Source organism: Mastomys coucha, unplaced genomic scaffold (assembly GCF_008632895.1).
Source record: "Mastomys coucha isolate ucsf_1 unplaced genomic scaffold, UCSF_Mcou_1 pScaffold22, whole genome shotgun sequence".
Lineage (NCBI taxonomy): Eukaryota > Metazoa > Chordata > Mammalia > Rodentia > Muridae > Mastomys > Mastomys coucha.
In genome coordinates this window covers 105,880,750-105,900,397 of record NW_022196905.1, presented here as the reverse complement: position 1 = coordinate 105,900,397, position 19,648 = coordinate 105,880,750, and the positions used below count along the sequence as shown (strand labels likewise).

The following is a 19,648-nucleotide window of genomic DNA, read 5'->3' as shown; positions in this document are numbered from 1 at the left end:
ACACTCTCACATGTATACATGCACACATACAATATACTCACATGCACATACATGTACATGTACACACTTGCACACATGCATGCACACATAAACATATATGCACATACACACATTCTCACACATGTACACACATACATGCTCACACATACATTCTCATGCACACATATATATATATATGCACATACACATGTACTTCATACACATTCACATACATAGGAATAGATCTACCACACACACACATACAATCAAAAATTTTGAAAAAATAGTTAAAAAATCAACATATGTTCATTTTCATTGGCAAAAATACCTGATGCTATTGAAGGCTAGGCTTAGGCTGCGTGGCTGGGAGCCATGGTGAAGCCCTCCCTGAATGTGGTCATGGTGGGTCCCATGGCCATGGTGCCGACTGCCCTGCATCTGGGAAGGTGCTAGAGCACAGCCTCTTCTTTCCTTACACACCCAGCTGTTGGACTGTGACCAGGACCTCTATAAGAACTTCCCGCTGGTGATCTCTGAGCGCTGGCAGCAGGAAGTGGTGGAGACCATCTACGATGCCGTCAATGCCGAAACTGATAAAATGGAGGCCAGGAAGAAGGCTAAAAATAAGCAGCTTGGTCAAGAGGAAGGTAAAATGCTGTGTGGCCCCGTGCCATTCCTGGAAGAGGAAAGCATGGCCCCATGGCATCCAGTACTTAGAGGAAAGAGCACACCTAACTTGGGTTTGACATGGATTGGAGTCACCAGGTGGATGGGAGTGCCCACTGAGGGAGGCAGTGCTGTCTGCCTCAGTTCTGGGATACTCCCAGCCCTGGAACTTTGAGAGCTTAGTCCTTGGAGATGGAGCATCCCAGAGTCAGGAGCAGGCCCTGGAGATTCCAAGTCTCTGTGACAGGAGTGTACAGTGCAGGTACCAGTGTCCAGGAACACAGTATTAAATGCATTTTAAGTCTGCCCAGAAATGGAAACCTGTGTCAGAAGGGCAGCTCTGTGGACCCCTGCCTGTCTCCGCTGTCCTTTGCTTTCCCCCATCTCAGGGGACACGTGGGTCTCAGCTTTTTGAAGGTGGTCGGACTCTCTCTAGAGAGTAAGCTCCCAAGGGTGGGTGAGTTTTATCTCTTTTTATTTGTTGTTCCTGGAACCCACAAAGCATAGCCCCATGCCTAGCCCCCCTGGCATCGTGGGCGCATTGATGGATGGGGCAGTGGTTTTAACACACCCAACCGCCAAGGCTTTGATGAATGTTGTGAAACATCCCTGGTTTTCCTTAAAGAATGGACTAACTTAGAGATGCAGTCAGTGCCCAGCATAGGTCTGAGCTGCTTCAGTGAACTGAGGAGGAGTCTGCTGCGGCTGCCACCTTAACCTTGGAGAGAGAAAAGGCCTGGCTTCAGAACAGTTCGCAGGATGAAAGTGGATTAAGGAAAAGGGCCCTCCAGTGGCAACGGGACTTTGGAGAGATTTCACAATTAAACAGTCTCTGTTATTTGGTAGTCATTATTATACATATAGGTTTTTTAAAAAAAAATGGATAGGGAACAAACCTTTGTCCTGTCAGAGTTCTCAGTAGGTACTACATACAGGTTCAATACCAAGAGCCTGGGACCTTCTGAGCTCCCAGGCCCTGTGTGTCCAAAACCTGAGATAATGATGTTCAAAATGAGTTACTTTGTAGAGACCTATGCCAGTTCTCCCGCCCCAGAGCCTGTTTTAGTGGCACTAAAGTAACATTGTGTCTTTTCCCTCAGACTACGCCATGGGCAAGGACTGCATCATGCACGGGTACATGCTGAAGCTGGGGAACCCCTTTCTCACGCAGTGGCAAAAACGTTATTTTTACCTGTTCCCCAACAGACTGGAGTGGAGAGGAGAGGGCGAGTCTCGGGTGAGTCCTGGGTTGGGCCCTGCACAGCCTTGGGGTGTATGTAGCAGCTCCCTCATACTGCTTTATATCCAATTGTCTCCTAGTGTCACAGAAACAAGGGTTGCTGTGTCCAAGTTTAGTCCTTTCTTGGAATAAGATACAGGTGTCATTTGAAAGACTGAGTCCAAGTCTGGCAACTTTGGGGGTGAGGGTAATGGAGACTGGAGGGGGAAATGGGTGGGCTGGGAGAAGAGCAGAACAGGGAGAGGGCCACCCCAGCTCATTGTTCTCAGGACTCAGGGAGACCCCAAGGTGCCTCTCCAGGCCTCAGTTTCCTATCTATGAAGCTGGAGACACAGAAGCCTCAGAGCTTCCGTGATTACTGCAAGCTTACCCAAGGCTGGGGACTGTAAACAAACTCAATGGATTAGTGGTTTCCAGGGTCCAACACTGGATTTACTGAGAGGAATCCAGGGCAGCCAAGGGCACACTGTGGGTGGGGAGGGATGCTGACTCAGGTCTGCCTGAGCTCTCTTGGTCTCTCCGCAGGTCAGGTTACACAAGTGTCACCAGTGGGCTCTTCGTAGGGTGGCTAGGACACCAACCCCGTGCTGTCTGCACCCTGCTGGGAATTTGTAGGCAAATTTCACAGCCCCTAGGAACCTTTTTCAAGTTCCTGTTAGCCAAGGGACAAGTCAGGATGTTTTATTAAACACCCACTGTGTGAGAGGCCCCAGAAGGAGTCCCCCTGGGTGAACCGTGCAGGGAGGTGGGACAGTGTTCAGCGCTGTGCTGTGAGTGCTGGTGTGGCCGGTCCCAGGTCAGGACATGGTTTGTGTGTATTGGGAGGTAGGATTGAGGCTCAGAAGTGCCTCAAGCACTACTGAGGCCAAGCAGGAGGCTCAACTCCTTTATCCTGACTCAGAGCCATGGTTTTTGATAACTGCTGGTGAAGTCCAGGAGAGTTATGAATGGTGGCAATGGCCTGTGGTCACCTCCCTGCTGTGCCAGGAGGCCTTTTGAAATTAAAGTTGGTAAGACTTGATGGACTCAAGTTGGGTATCTAAATGGGTGCCCCAAGATGCAGCTCTGTGCTGGCGGGTGTTAAAGTGTTTTCCTGGAGCCTGGGCAGGCAGTCTTCTACAAGCCCCACAGAGGAGGCCACAGCAAACTGTCTCTGTTACAATGGAGTCTCGGTCTCTCTCTCTCCCTTGCTGTCTCTCTCACTATCTCTGTCTCTGTATGTTGTCTCTCTGCCTCTTGTCTCTGTTTTTCTGTCTCTCTGTTTCTGTCTCTCTGTCTCTGTCTCTCTCTGCCTCTCTGTCTCTTTGTCTCTCTGTCTCTGTCTCTCTTTGTTTCTCCGTCACTTGCTCCATTCAGTGTTCTGTGTGAAGCTGGGCAGTCCCTGAGGTAAATTTGTCAGAATGAGCAGAGGCAGAGAGAGCATGGGAGGTTCTCATGCTTATTCACTCCAGATTTGTGTCGAATTTATGTAAAATATAAACAAACAAACAACTTCCCCCAGTGAGGAAGGCACTGTGGCTCTTAGGGAGCCATCACACTAGCTCTCCTGTTAGGATCCTGTATGAACACCACTTGCATTTAGGTCTTTTGAACACGGATCAAGATAGCCATAATCTTCCCGCCCCAGCTGTCACCTACTATGCTCACTGTTCTGATAATGGGTGGACAGTGGCAGATGCTCCTGTGACATGTGACGTGGCCTTGCACATTCATAGTTGCCCAGATACTCATCCACATCACTGGGTCACAGACCTTCACAGACCACGACTGCCATCCACAATGCAGGGCCACGGGCCCTCACAGAAGTGTGGCTTTCCTGGTGTTTCACTTTGAATTTGTTTTTTTATGTCACTGAGGCCACTCTCCTTATTTTTAGACAATCGGTCAAGAATGAAAAAGTAATGCCATTTGCTTTTGAGAATGCACTCTTTGATTTATCCCAAGAGATCACCAAATACCAAAGTAATCGTTAACCCTTTGTGTTTAGCAAAGTCTACTGACCATGGAACAGATCATGTCTGTGGAGGAGACCCAGATTAAAGACAGAAGGTGCATTTTACTCAGAATAAAGGGAGGGAAGCAATTTGTCTTGCAATGTGAGGTAAGGTTAATTAATTAACACCCCAAATGCTGCGCTCCCCCCACCCCTTGAAGGTTCCCCCCCATCCCTTCACCCCTTCACTTCTGAGAGGGTGTCTCCCCCCACCCCCCATGCATCAAGTCTCTGCATGATTACACAAAGTAAGTTTTTATTGACATCCCCTAGAATAAAAACAGTGGCTCTGGCCATTGTCCCCAAGCTTCCCCTTGTCTCTCTCACAGATTTAGGAGTGTGAGGCTTAGGTAAATTAAGTCACATCAAAGTGTTAGCAGAGGAGAAAGTACAATGAGCTGGTAGCTGAGTCTGGAGAGTGGGGGTGGAGGTGGAGCTGGAACCTGATCTTCCTGCTAACTTGAGTCTCTTATCCCTGAGATTCCAAAAGGACTTTTCCAGGGGGATGCTGTCTTTGTTCTACTCTGAGTTTCATCACTCGACACCCCTGATGTACTGAGGCATGTGCACACATGTGTTTTCATAGAGCAGAGACAGAGAAGCCCGTAGAACAATGTCTCCCTTTAGCCTGTTGTTAAGATGGATTCTGACTGTGTAGTCCAGGGTGGCTGTGAACTCAAGTCTCTCCTGGCTCAGCCTCCCCTGTGCTGACACCCTCCTTACTATAACTACCTTAGGCGTGTGAGAGGTCATTTCAAAGTATCAGATCCCCTCCCCCAACTATTCTTCTACAGGCTGTGATTTTCAGACCCAGAGAAAAATCCCTAACTAGATTAAGGCAGTAGATACAGTGCAGGAAGCCCAAGCCCACTAGAAGAGCCCAGAGCTGGTTTTCCCTGTCTCACCACGTTCCTGTGTGTAGGAAGCATTTGTCCAGTGTAAGGCTCCATTTGTAGATACTGTTGGCAGATGAATAGACACACCCCAATTCTCACCTACATCTCCATGCAGAGTGACCCCGAGTTTGCCCAGTGGCTGAAGGAGCTGACGAGTACCTTCAACGAGGCCCAGAGACTGCTACGCCGTGCCCCCAAGTTCCTCAACAAACCTCGGGCCACCACCATCCTGGAGTTCTCAAAGCCACCGCTGTGTCACAGAAATAGCAGCGGCCTCTGAACCACAGAGCAGTGGGACCCAAAGGAGGAGCCTCCCTGCTCTTCAGCCCAGGAGTGGAGTGGAGCCACGGGGAACCATGTGGGGCTGAGACACAGTGGTTCTGAGCACTGGGCTGCTCCAGGCTGAGGAGGTCCACGACACCAGGGCGGCCCTTGGGGAGCTGGCACATCCTCCGGGCTGGCCTATCCACACTCGAAATTACTGAAGAAGCAGAGGCATTTTTTCTGTGCAACCCTCTCACTTTGGTATCCATGGACCCAGAATGTAGAAGAATGGTCCTTACCTCTCAAGCTTTTATCTGGCAGGGAGCATATGTGGGGTGGGAGCACAGTCTCTGGGACTATGGCGGCCGGTCCTAAGCATTGCTGTATCTGAGTGCCTGCCTGAGGTGTGGGGATTGAGATCCTGGAGAGGAGGGTCTCTGTAGGTCAGGGCTGACTCCTAGCTGTCCCTGAGGTAATGAGGTAACCCTGAGCATCATGTGCACTTCCTGCCTCTGATGGCTTCTTTCCAGAGATGCTGGTCAGAGGGAAGAGGTAGGATGTCTCCTCGAGAAAACTCCACGGCATCCATCATGGCCATTTCTGGTGGGCACAACCAGGACTTCAAGCAGGACATAGGTAACCCACCAGACAGTGCCCCCCATGCATGGTGTGCATGAACTCAGGGTCACCATTGATAGCTAGGTCTATGACAGAGTCCTTCTGCTCCCCGTTTGACCCAGGAAGCATCTGAGGATATGCCTAACATAGAGAAGAGTTGCTGCCTTGCCTTTCAGTATGATTTATAATGATCTCACCCTGGTGGGTGACAATGTCCAGCGGTCCCCGGAGCACCCTGCCAATGCCTCACACCCTCTGTCACTCATGCACTGTGCACTGGGTTATTCTGACAGGGGCAGCAATTTGCCCAGCCCCCCTTTCCCTTAAAGGTGGTTTTCTCCGCTGCTGCCCTGAATAAATGCCAGGGCACCATGTCATCACACTGAGAAATCCCACAAGGTCTCTGTGGACTTGTCCAATTCCCGGGGTGGGGGCCGGGGGGTGGTGTTACTGGGTCTCTAGATAAACTCCTGAGCACATAAGAAAACCTGACAGCAGAATTCTTTGTGTTCTGTCCTGGATCTTCCTGACAGTTCCCAGTGTGTACTATGTTCCTGTGCTGGGGAAATAAGGTGTTTATTTATTTATATCTGTGGGGTTTTTTTAACTGCAGTTACCTTTTGAGAGTCTGGAAGATAATTTACTGAGAGTGTCTGTTACTCTGCAGGTGCACGAGGGGCCTGTGAGACTCAGTGCCTGCCTGTCTCACCTCACATGCATTCAGGGTTCAGGTTCACACACAGTGCCACTGTTCCCTGCCTCCAGGCTGGGATTGTGGCACCACCTGGCAAGGGCACCCTGCTTGCTTAAAAGATTAATATTCAGATTCTACTATACACACACACACACACACACACACACACAGTTAAGAATTGTGGTTACTGTGTAGGCATGGTTAGGATGGACAGCTCACACATGTTCAATCAAACCTGCAGGGGTAGGGGCTGTATCTCTGGCCTCTTTAGGAACTATAGAGACCCCCCACCCCTCCAAATTGGCAGGGGGCTTGACCCCAGCAGGTATTAGGCTAGCAGTAATAATCTCTTACTGGGGTTATAGTTATACCAAAGTCTTTTAAGACGGCAGAGGATCCTGGGATCCTGCACCTGCACTAAATCACACCAGACTGTTGCAGGTATCATGTGTTATTATTTTGGCCAAGTTAATTTTAAGGCTCCTTCCCTTTTAGAAAAAGAAGTGGGTGTGGGTGTGGGTGTGTATGGGGGTCTCCTACGAGTTCTCCTGCCTCAGATTCCAAGTAAACCATTTTGTCCCCTTGACCCCATTTCTCTCGGGGACAGGAATGAGAGAGAGGGCAGGTGACCCTGGAAGAGTCCTAGAGATTCGTGTGGGCTGGTGATGGATCTGCCAACGCCATCTCAGAGGCCGTCTTTCCACCCCGGCATGTCTCTAGGGTGTGTCCTGAGCCCAGAGGGTGGGAGGAAAAGCCAGCTGGGTTTACGATTCATGGCTGTTTGAGAGTTCCCATCATGCCAACAAGTCCCTAGATGCCTCCTGTACTTAGACCTTTAGCCAGAGAAGCTGTGCGTTCTGGTGACTCGGGTTTCTGGCCTGGAGCACTTAACATGATAAAGGATGTGCCACATAATGCTGTTTTTATACAATTATACTCTACGTAGGTGTGGTTTCATAAAGCGAGAATCAACGCACAGAGTCCAAGGATATTAGATTATTTTAAAGCCGCTATGTGACACATACCAAATTAAAACCTTTAGCAAGCCCCAGTTTGTTTACTATTTATTTTAACCTAAACTACCCTCTTGTCCCTGGGGTGCCCTGCCTTTCCTCTGGGTCATAATTAAATGTGATTTTTTTTTTAAACGAAGACTGTGGAAATTGTCACACTGTAGTGGTTGACAGAGGAACCTGTCTTGCTATTGATAGGCCCATTGGCTGACATTACAAACTTTATGTGTAAAACCAGCAATGAAGGATGGATGGTGGCCTATGGGGAAGAGATACTGCAGGCTCACAAGCCCAGCTCACAAGCCCAGCCCACGAGATTGACAGAGGCAGGAGGCTCATGAGTTTGAGGCTATCATGGGCTACATAGCAAGTCCCTGCCTTCAGAACACCAAAGATGATGGCAGTAGCTCTGGGCCAAGGTCTCGCCTTACATGTCCAAGGTTCTGGGTTTAATCCCCAGTGGGGGTGGACAATGGGCAGCTGACTGTTAGCCAACTAATAAGATTTAGCTTGAGTGGTTGCCTCGACCTTGGCTATCTCTGTGTCTGTGAGAAGTGTTTTGAGGCCCCACTAGTCAGGATTGTTCACCAGTGGTCAGTGTGGCAGAGGGGAAGTGGTAGGGTAAGGACAGAGGGAGAAGGCTTGGTTGGCTGATGGAAACCACAGACCTGGCATGATGACCTACCAAAGAGGGAATGAGGGAAGCTCAAGGGATACGCCCTCAGAATCCTCAAGGGTTTTTGGCCCGTTTTGCCTGCTTCGTTCTTGAGGCCATCATGAAAGTGCCATGCATTCTTCACTGGACATTTCCCAGGAAGGTCTCTCATCAGTGGTACATCCTGGACACTGAGCCTGTCACCTGATACTGTGGCTGTGTAGCCCAGGCAATGAGAGGCTGTGACCTAGTCATTGTCCTTGAATGGGCTGCGGAGAGGTGTGTGTCCAGCTTAGATCCGGTCAACCCCAGAATGACATCACAGCCCTCCTACATGTTTAACTCCATTTCCACTTGGAACTTTCATAATTTAAATCTTTAAAAAAAATGAAAACCTTTTCTTTTCTTGAGTGAGGTTTATTCAAAAGTCTCAACTGCTCACGTTCGTGTTAATAGGATGGCTTGCCTTAACCTCATTGGTTAGGTTCAGGCCTCTTTTCCTTTGTTTGTTGCTATGGGAATGAGGAAGGATGAGCCGAAAGCCTCTTTCCTCAGTGCTTGGTGGACGTTACCATTTCCTCTGTTGGTCACTTTTGTCTACTTAGAAAAATAAGAGAGAACGTAGTACAGCCGCTCAGACCAGCAACCCCAGTATTCGGGACACCGAGACAGGAGGATGACAAGTCCCAGATCATCCTGGGCTATGGGAAACCCTGCCTTAGTAACTTTTTAAATAAACTAACAGACTGAGTTGTTTTCTGACACAGGTGTGACCGCTCCTACAAGCCACTGGAAGGTGCCATGTTCCCAAAGTGGGAAACCACGCACTTTGGCCTTTAATTTAAAAGCAGCCACAGAGACTGGGTTCAAAGTGTTCATCTTTCCTGAAGAACAGACTTCCTTAGAGCTAATTCAAATTCATAGTGTAGAGTTAGGTCTCCAGGATCTAATAGTCTGAGTCCTTCCTGGAAACAAATACCTATGCATCCCTTTTTATTTTGCCCTAGATGTAAAACATCATTGACAGCAGCTTGGGGATGGAGCCATCATTCTGATTATGAACTGTGATTTTTTTTTCCATTTCCTTGGATTTTTACCTGCCCTGTGGTTATATGTATTGTATGTGGTTTATAAATTCAACACTGGCTTTTTTTTTTAGTTCTGTTATTAAATTATATTTTTCTATGTTTTAAGTAATAGCAGATCTGGCTTCTTCTGGTAACAGAGATGGATGGACCTGTAACTAGGAGACAAGAGTTCTATTTTAGCACAAAAGCATTTTATATTATTTATTGAATCCGTATGTGTGTTCCCATGGAAACCGTCTGTATTTCTGCTTCTTGTGATCTGTATAGTTTGTTATTTAAAGAGAGATGGCAGCCTTTTGTGTTGCTGAAACAATAAAACCAAGCTCCTATGAGCAGTGGCTCAAGGCTGACATCTCATTTTCCTGACGTGGACTGCCCTGAACCAAGGCATGCGTGTTGGTTTTATAACGCATTACACGTGGGTTGCTGGAAATTGATCTCTTCTACTTAGGCTGGCCATGGAGCACTTTGGAGAATGGCCTTAGGAATCAGTCCCCCCGGATGCTGATCTAGGTTTTAAAGTCAGCCTTGTCCAGGGGCCCTGTGATCAGGTCAAATAGATCCCTTCTCTAGCCAGCATGGCCTTGTGGGAGCCAGGGATGCCCAGCGAGCCTTGGTGGTTTCCATCTACACTGTCCTCCTTCAGTCTTAATGGTCTCCATGTCCAGTAACCACACCAACACAGCCCTCCTTCCCTCTCTTTTATCCATGACAAGTTGTGTTTTAAAACTACTCCAAGGAAAAGCTGATTTAAATGTGCCTTCTTATGCCTTTCTGTTCAGAACAGTTTGGAAAATGGCATCAGAGAGGCAAACGCTCATACCTGGGAATACCTGACTGTGCTGTTTCTTATTTTAAGTAGAGCCTCCAGGGTTCATTTATGCCAACAACGGGCAGCTGTGAATGGGAAGTCCAAGAATCTAGGAGTTGCTCAGTCCCACGAGGCTAGTTGTTTCAGCTTGTCTTCTGTAGCAGTAAGTTCCAACAGATGTGCTGACAAGTAAATGCAAACAGGTGAAGAAGGTGGAATGGGATGAAGAGCTGCCCACGGGAGAAGGTCCCTTCCTGTCTATAGCTGCATATCGACTACATTCTTGGTTAAGCATGTAACGCCTTCAGAGAAGTTAATCGGTTTCCTACCTTTCATAGCTACACAAAACAAAGCCAGTGAACCACCTGAACACCTGAACCTGAACACCAGCATTTGTTTAGTCTCTTTGCATACTTACTGTGTTAAGAGTCTGCAGTGCTACATAGAATCTCTGTATTAGTCAGGGTTCTCTAGGGTCACAGAATTTATGGAATTTAAGGGAATTTATTGTGATGACTTACAGTCTGTAGTCCAACTAACCCAACAATGGGCAGCTGTGGATGGGAAGTCCAAGAATCTAGTAGTTGCTCAGTCCCACAAGGCTAGTTGTTTCAGCTGGTCTTAGGTAGAAGTAGGTTCTAACGGAGGTGCTGGCAAGTAAGTTCTAGCAGGCAAAGAAGAGCAAATCTTCCTTCATCCAATGTTTTTATGGAGGTCTCCAACAGAAGATGTGGCCCAGATTAAATGTGTGTACCACCACGTCTGGATGTAGGACTTTCTTTGTCCCAGAGTGACCTTGAACTCAGAGATCTCCTTGCCCTAGTCTCCTGGGATTAAAGGCATGTAATACCTTGCCTGGGCCTAAGCTTTTCATGGGCACTATGCCTCAAGATCCATCTCCATGCCAAGATCCAGATCAGAAACTTGTGTCTTCCAGTCTCAAGATCTGGTTCACAGATGAGCCCTCCAATTCTAAGTTGTAGTTCATTTCAGAGATAGTGAAGTTGACAACCAGGAATAGCCATGACAGCCCCCAATAACATCTCAGGAGCAGTTGAAGCAGTTCCCATGTGAGATCATATGTTGTGCCATGTCTCTGCTCATTAGCTCTGGGATTAGTACCACAGTCTGTATTTTCATCACCAGCCCTGAGTGGAGTGCTGTGGTCAGTCCATATCACCAGTCCCTGACCCTGGGTGTGGTAGCACAGTTGGTCCATATCATCCTGCGATACAGTTTTGGAGCAGCCCAAACTGGTTTTCTGTGTTGGAAAATTGGTCATATCAACCCCACTAAAAAGCATCTGTATAAAAGATGCCTAGTCAGACATACTGGCCTCTGCTGCCATTGAAGACTGCACCAAGTTGCTACAGTATTGGTGACTCAATTTAAAGGATCCTGGCTTTGGGTGAAATTGATATGGGATGATTCTGTGATGATGAAGGAGTGGATAGGCATTGTTGCTGATCCCATTGGTCTCCTAGTACAGTGGCTTGCCCAGGCTCAGGGTTTTAGAGCCTCCCAAACCTTTCAAGATGGGGTCTAGGCCTACATGAAGAGGTCCGTCTTATCTGCAGCATGTGAAAAGCCATGGCACACCCCAATCTGCTTACAGGATAACTTGGGTTCCCTTCCTGGATAGAAAACTCCTTCTTTGTGTACTGCCCCTGCTCCACAGAGATGTGCTGAGCGGCTTTTATAATGGATGCCCCTTTAAGCCAGAGCTCCAAGCCTTGGCTGCTTGGGCAGGACCATCTGCTGGATCCACAGTCAGGGGTCAGCTAGGTACTTCCTGTCTTTGAGCTGGACAGGAAAAGCCCTGTCTCTAGCTAATTAGGAAAGAAAGGAAGTCACCACTGGCCTGGCCACCACTGAGCCTCCCTGGAGTGTCTTAGTGTTGACTTTAAAACTCTTCAGCCAGTAGCTGGCAGGAGACCCTAGTCTGGTCTGTGTAACCATCCTGTAGGCAGGAGGCACTGCCTTGTGTGAGCTGACATGTCTGTGACAAAAGCTGAAGAGCTCCCAGTCCTCAGGAATGCCACAGAAATCCCATCACCCCCTAGGTAATGATATGAAAGGGAACTGGCTTCCCTCCAAGGACACTCAACTCATCCCCAGCCAGTCACTTTAAATAACCTCGACCCATATCACTTTGAATAAGAGTCCCCCCTCTCTCTCCTCTCTCTCTTTTCTCTCTTCTTTCTCTCTCTGTGTCTTTCTCTGTCTCTGCCTCTCTCCCTCATCCCCCTCTCCCTCCCCCCCCCGCCTCTGTGTGTGTGTGTGTGTAATGTCTTGGACTTGGTTTTTACTATGGGAGGATTCATCTATACCACTGTAGCATCTGGAAAATATTTTCCATCAGGCTGTCTTGAGCATAGAAGAATATCAATGTGGAGAGTCTTTCACAAGATATTATCACCTGAGATGAAGTACCACGCCATGGGGGTTCAAGCCTGGAAAACAGGTACACAAACCAGCGCAGCCATGGAGGGTCAGGTCACCCACAGCAGCGGTCATGTAACCTGAGCCACCACGGCCATTTGTTTTCCTCCAGCTGCCCAGTGTACATTTGGGTTACTCTCGTGAGACCCAGCAACCTGTCACATGGCTAGACCAACAAGGCTCCTCAGAGCCTGCCTTGGGACCAACTCAGAAAGGAGTCTGTTCAGGATAGAAGAAACAGGAGGTTGGCATGCTGTCTCTTCCCCACAGTAGCTTTGAGTCAGCTGTCCCTTCAGCTGTCAACCTCACTCCCCTCTGCATGGCTTCCCTGCCTTCCCCATTTCAGCCTGAGAGGCTGGTCCTCCCTCCAACCCCTCAGCTCTCCGCTCTCCTTGTCAGCTCTTCCAAAGTGCTTCTGTGACTGTCTGTCCATAGACCCTTTTATCCTCTGTGCATGGTGAACAATGTGAGAACCCCTTCTGCTTAAGTTTCTGGTGTCATGCCCAGTACATGTGTCCTAGTTGCTTCCTATTGCTGATAAACATCATGACTGAAAGCAGGCTGGGAAGGAGAGGGCTTATTCCAACTCTCAGGTCACAATGTGACACAATGTATCACAGCGTATTACAATGTATCACTTAGGGCAGGAACCTGGACACAGGAGCTGAAGCAAAGGCAGGAATGCTGTTTACCAGCTTGCTACCCATGGCTTTCTCAGCCTGCTTTCTTATACATCCAAGACCATCTGCCTAGGTGTGGCTCTGCCACAGTGGGCTGAGTCCTCATATAACAATCACTAATCAAGAAAACACCCAAGCCGGGTGGTGGTGGCGCACGCCTTTAATCCCAGCACTTGGGAGGCAGAGGCAGGTGGATTTCTGAGTTTGAGGCCAGCCTGGTCTACAGAGTGAGTTCCAGGACAGCCAGGGCTATACAGAGAAATGATGTCTTAAAAAAAAAAAAAAAAAAAAAAAAAAAAAAAAGCCAGTTTAATGGGAGCATTTTCTGAAGTGTGGTTCCCTTTTCTTAGATGACTCTAGCTTGTGTCCAGTTAACAAAACCCAGCCAGCACAAAAACCCTTCCTGCAAAGTTCATACACAGAGTCAAGTTTACAACGATATGAAATAATGGGCTATGACAAGGTGGGGTTGCTGGTGAAGTAGAAATTTCTGGCTTCTTTGAAAACTCAGTTGTGTCATGTGGTGTTCTTCTGGAAGCTGTCTTATAAGAGGATGTTTTGCTGGAGCAACACTTGAGAAAGTGCATGATGTTTGGAAAGAGTAGAAATGGAACCCACACACAGTGAAAGGAAGCTCTTGCATTGTGACACCGAGCAATGCTTCCCTGGTCTTTGCTGACCATGTAACGCTTCACTGGTCTCACCTTCTTAGCTGGTCTTCACTTTGTAGAGAGAAATATGTCAAAGAACTTCTTGTGGTATTCCAGCCAATTTTTGCCACTTCCTTTGATCGGCAGAACCTTGTGGTTTCTGCTGGATCGAGCTGCTGCTACTGATTCGTGTTTGATCTTTACTATTAGACTGGACTGCTGGTATCCTGACAACGAAGAGTGAAATCACCCATAATAACTACTTCTAAACAGGTCCACAACCCCCTTTTACTATTAACCTTCTTTCTCCCCAACCTCCAATCAGTGGGTTAGAAGGGAGGTTGAAGCATTCAAGAACCCTAAATAAAATAGGTTTAGAAAAAAATCTAAGCCTGTACTCCTACAAAGCCCTCCCCTTCCCCAGGCCTGAGATGGGAACTGAGAGATAGTTTCTGAGCCTTGACACTCTGCCTCAGTTAGGGTTTCTATTGGTGTGAACAGACACCATGACTAAGGCAACTCTTATAAAGGCAAACATTTAATTGGGTCTGGCTTACAGGTTCAGAGATTCAGTCCATTATCATCAAGGTATCTAGGCAGGCATGGTGCAGGAGGAGCTGAAAGTTCTACATCTTCATCTGAAGGCTGCTAGTGGAAGATTGAGTTCCAAGCAACTAGGATGAGGGTCTTAAAGCCCACACCCACAGTGACACACCTACACCAACAAGGCCACACCTTCTAATTGTGCCACTCCCTGGGCCCAGCATATACAAACCATCTCACACTATGAACCTAAGGGACTAAGCGACTCAACATGGGTACCATTAGGTGCCATGAGAAATTCAATTGTGTCATGTTCTCTCCATGGATGCCAGCACCCAAGCTCCCCACAATCAAAGTGTCTCCAGACATTACCACAGTTCCTTTAGGGACAAAACGGGACAAAAATCAGTCCCAACTGAAAACCACCAAATTACAAAGGGACGGTGTACTGGCTGGTTTTGTGTCAACTTGACACAGGCTGGAGTTATGACAGAGAAGGGAGCTTCAGTTGGGGAAGTGCCTCCATGAGACCCAGCTGTGGGGCATTTTCTCAATTAGTGATCAAGATGGTAGGGCTCCTTGTGGGTGATGCCATCCCTGGGTTGGAAGTCTTGGGTTCTATAAGAGAGCAGGCTGAGCAAGCCAGGAAAAGCAAGCCAGTAAGGAACATCTCTCCATGGCCTCTTCATCAGCTCCTGCTTCCTGACCTGCTTGAGTTCCAGTCCTGACTTCCTCTGGTGATCAACAGCAAGATGGAAGAAAGCTGAATAAACCCTTTCCTCCCCAGTTTGCTTCTTGGTCATGATGTTTGTGCAGGAATAGAAACCGTGACTAAGACAGATGGATTTGGCCAAGTTGGGGTTAGGACTGGGCAGGACTCCTTGAGTGAGTGCTAAGGCTAGGTTTAGTGTTCTGGGCTCTGACTTCCCTGAGATGGCGTGAGCCCACATGGTTGCAGTGGCCTAATCACCAGGCCAGGAAATATGCATGGCACCCTGAGCCCAAAGTAGAGGACCTATGGCCATTAGACTGGCAGAAGGAGACCTTCCCAGAGTCTCTGACACAGGTCAGAGTCACAGAACACAGTGGGGCAGGTACAGGTAACTCCATGCTTCCTTTCAGTGCAGGGTAAGCCCACAGCTTCCACAGTGCCGTGCCTGCCAGGTCACAGTTTACCAGGGTCATCCATGGTCACCTGGGCACTGAGCAGAAGCAATGGTATAGAGAGTGATATGTGTATACCACCCACCTTGGTACTCATGAGTGACCTTGACCACTGTCATGGGCCAATCAGATCTTCTTTCATAGGAAGATTTATTGGCTCTGAGGCTTGGGGTACTGTCATAGAAAGTCTCAGCTGCCATCTCTTTGGGGATGCCTCAGCAATCGAGTGCCGCTGGTTCAGGACCATGTTTGACACTGGTATAAAGGGCTGTTTCCTCCCAGGACTATAGCAAATGCAGATCCAGAAGATGAACTGGGGTTGGCCGAGGTGGTCCTGTGACCTCCCTGAGCCCAGTCCTAATGCTACTCCCAAGGCCCACACACCTCCTCATTGTTTCCTTTCTTGGGGCTATGTCTCAAGGAAGCCAGTTTGCAGCTTCAGTGCAGGACTGGATGGATCCTCTCAAAGACCAATGGAATATGGGTGTGCTGGGTCACATCCTTCTGTCAGTTGGAAATGGGTGGCAGGCGTGGGACTCAGACACTGGTTCATTGGACCATCTGAGCCCTCACCTTTCCTGTGGAAGTGACTGGAGACGGGATGTCTGGGACAGAAACATGTTTGCTGGTGGGTCACAGCCAGTATTTGAGAAAATTAGAGCAGAGGCAATCTATGGGACAGGGGACAGGGTGGCGATTGCTTCACCTGACACACGCCTTGGAAAACATAGAAAAAGGCAGGAAAAAAATCAATGGCCCACAGACAACAAAATGTGGAAGAAAGATGATAGCCTAGTGGCATGCGATGGGGACCCAAGTTGTTGGGAGGTGGGGCAAACTAGGGCCAGCACTGGGACTCAGCAGTCAGACCAGGTGTCTTAGGGCTCTCTAGAATCACAGAACCTATTGAATGTCTCTAATTATTAAAGAAATTTATTGGAATGATTTACAGTCTGCAATTCAACTATTCCACAATGGGCAGCCGTGAATGGGAAGTCCAAGAATCTAGTACTTGCTCAGTCCCACAAGGTTAGGTGCTTCAGCTGGTCTTCTGTATAAACTGGAATCATGAAGTAGGTCCCAACAGATGTGCTGGCAAGTAAATGCAAGCAAGTGAAGAAGAGAGAGCCTTCCTTCTTCCAATGTCCTTGTGAAGGCCTCTAGCAGAAGGTGTGGCCCGAATTAAAAAAGTGCACTACCACTCCTGGATTTGAAAATTGCTCTATCCCAAGCTGGCCTTGAATTTGGAGATCCATCTGCCTCAGTCTCCTGGGATCAAAGGCCTATACTATCTTGCCTGGGCCTAAGCTTCTCATGGCCACGATGCTTCAAGATCTGGATCACAGGTGTGCCCTCCATTTCTGGGTTGTAGCTCATTCCAGATGTAGTCAAATTGACCACCAGGAATAGCCGTCATACCAAGCGAGCAGCAGCAAAATGTCTGAACTCCCTACTGGTGGCACCTCCCTTGTCAAGGCAGAGCTCGCCTTGGGAAAGCTGCAACCTTGTGACAGAAAGCAAGGACACCTGAGCTGGTAGCTGGAAATGTAGACTTGAGTCACCTGACAGGAGAACCTGGATTGAGAATCTTCCCTGGTTAGCTTGGCTCATGGGCATATCTGTGGTGAGTTGATTGTTAATTGATTTGAGAAAGCCCAGTCCACTGTGGGCAGCAACAACCCTAGGCAGGTAGACCTGGGCTGTAAAAGAAAAAGACCTGGGCAACTAAGCATGAGCCCGCAAATAGCTTTCCTCCACAGTTTCTGCCTGGGGTTTCTGTCCCAGCTTCCCTTAAAGATCTTCCCTTAAGATTTCCCGGAAGCTAAGTAAATCCTGTCCTTCCCAGATAAGCTAATCAAGGCTAGATCCCACTAAGGATGAGAGAACACTCCAAGGCTACAAGGGCAGAGGGCAAAAACACTACCAACCACCAAGAGGTTAATTGTGGCTGTTCTCTGCAGGAAGCACCAATGGTAGGAAGAATCTTTACAGGCCTACTTTGGTTTTTGAGTCATTCAACAAATATCCACTAAGCATCCGCCATAGACTATAGCAGCAGTGGAGTAAGGATTCCATTTCACAGAGGGGAGCCCTGAGGCCACTTTTCAGAGGCACAGCCAGGACTGGGTTCACTTCAAAGCCTGTGCCCATGCCCAGAGCTCAGTACAGACCCACTGCTTTCTGGGGATTTCCTATTCTCTCTTCTTCCACAGTTTGGTTTTATCTCATTGATTATTCTGCTCAGCAAATACAGAGCCATGAGTGGACCAGGAAATTACAGGCTCTCGATGGACAGACAGACAGACAGACAGCTAGAGAAAGCTTAACAAGAAACCAGGTCTGCAGATGCCTGCCAGGGCCCAGAGTCCATGTAGTCAGTTCCTTCCGTAAACACTTACTGTGCACTTGCTGTGTACTTTGGATTATACAGTCATTCACCAAACACCCAGTGAATCCCTACCATGGTCATGTGCCACTTTGAGTGAGTCTGACTCAGAGAGGCAGTTCCCCTCCTTGATGTGGTGACACAGGATCCTGGCCTCTAATATCATAGCACATATGTGGGTGGAACCCTATGCCTATCTAAATCTGTTGTGCATGCTTGTGCACACACATACATGTGCACTCACATATGTGTCCTGACATGAGAACAGCACCTCATAGTGATAGAAGTCAGGTCATGTCACTTCTTCCTCTAAGGTACACACACACACACACACACACACACACACACACACACACACAAAACACACAAACGTTCATGCCCCCCACACCACACACACATACCACACACAAAAAAACCCCCACACACAAAACACATACATTTTTGTGCCCTCCTCATGTTCATGCACATACACACACACACAAAGCACACAAACACATACACAAAAACATACATACACAACACACAAACACACACATGTTCATGCTCACACACACACACACACACACACGTTTGTGCATACACAAGCACACGCCCTAGTGAGTGGCCAGATGGAAAAGGCTGAACATGTCCAGTAGAATGATGTTCCAGTGGAGGAAACAGCAGATGGGTCACCATGAGCTTACACAGGAGACTGTGAACAGGGCTTAAAACAATAGACAATCTTTTCTCCATGTTGTGGACCCAGGACTCACAATCTGAAGAGGCCAAGTCCCTGTGGGGGTCCCAGAGCCTACTGGGGGATGGTGACTTCCCTAGACTCTGCTCTTAATGGATCCATGGCACCACATAGCACTGCGACGCCCTCTCCTGGTGGCAGAGGCTTGTGGTTGCCAAGCGTGGCAGCCTCTGGGCATTCAGTTTTTTCTTCCCCTCTTCCCACCTGGGGAAAGAAGCCTGGAGGCTGGGAGAGAGAGGCTTGGTGGATGCCACATCCTGCTTGAGAGCTCCAGGCTGAGTCACAGCATGACCTGTCATCCTGACAGGCACACACACACACACACACACACACACACACACACACACACACACACCTACCTACTGCAGATACCAGAGAATTAAACAGGTGTGTGTGAAATCTTCTGGAAATCCTCAGGGACAGAACACAGAAGCTTGTGTTGGAAAGGTGGCCAGAATTCTACCTTGCACTGGTAGGTGTCATCAGGGGGATAAGTGAGAAAGGAAAGGTTCTAACTGAAGGGTGATGTGTTGGCGTGAGAAATTGACAAGGGGTCGGTTATGCTGGCTAGTGTTGCATGAAAGGGGGTAACCTCAATTGAGTACATGTCTCCAGAAGATGTAGGGTCTTTTCAAATTAGGGATTGATGGGGGAGGGCCCCGTCCATTGTGGGTGGAGCCAGCCCATTGCGGGTGGTCCTGGGTTCTATAAGAAAGCAGGCTGAGCAACCCAAGGAGAGCAAGCCAGTAAGCTGCCCCTCTCCATGACCTCTGTATCAGCTCCTGCCTCCAGGTTTCTGCACTTTGTGAGTTCCTCTCCAACTTCCTTAGATGGAGAGACCAATATGGAAGTATAAGCCAAATTAACCCCTGCCTCCCCATGTTGCTTTTGGTCCAGGTGTTTCATCACAGCCATAGTAACTGGAAGAAGGGGAGATGCTCCCTTTGTGAGATTCACTGCCTGCTGTGTGTGCAAGCACCAGGACCCAGTTTCATCCCCATCACCTGAGTAAAAAACCATGTGTGGTGGCTGGTGCTCATAATCTTAAAGTTTAGGGCTTTCTGGGCAGCCAACTCAGGCCTTATCTCAAAAACACCATGAACCACATCCTGAGGAAGGGTAGCCCAAGT

At 48.4% G+C, this 19,648-nt stretch overlaps 1 protein-coding gene across 2 annotated transcripts in view; it reads left to right on the top strand.

The window, feature by feature from the left end:
- The window catches only part of Grk3 (G protein-coupled receptor kinase 3), a 103,321-nt gene extending 93,871 nt beyond the window's left edge, over positions 1 to 9,450 (top strand). For both annotated transcript variants that reach the window (XM_031337428.1, XM_031337429.1), the window contains 4 exons: positions 464 to 626; positions 1,746 to 1,882; positions 3,873 to 3,986; positions 4,890 to 9,450. In XM_031337428.1, the coding sequence (XP_031193288.1) occupies positions 464 to 626; positions 1,746 to 1,882; positions 3,873 to 3,986; positions 4,890 to 5,054 (579 nt within the window). In that variant the 3' untranslated portion in view covers positions 5,055 to 9,450. The remainder of the gene's footprint in view (positions 1 to 463; positions 627 to 1,745; positions 1,883 to 3,872; positions 3,987 to 4,889) is intronic.
- Positions 9,451 to 19,648: the final 10,198 nt, after the last annotated feature.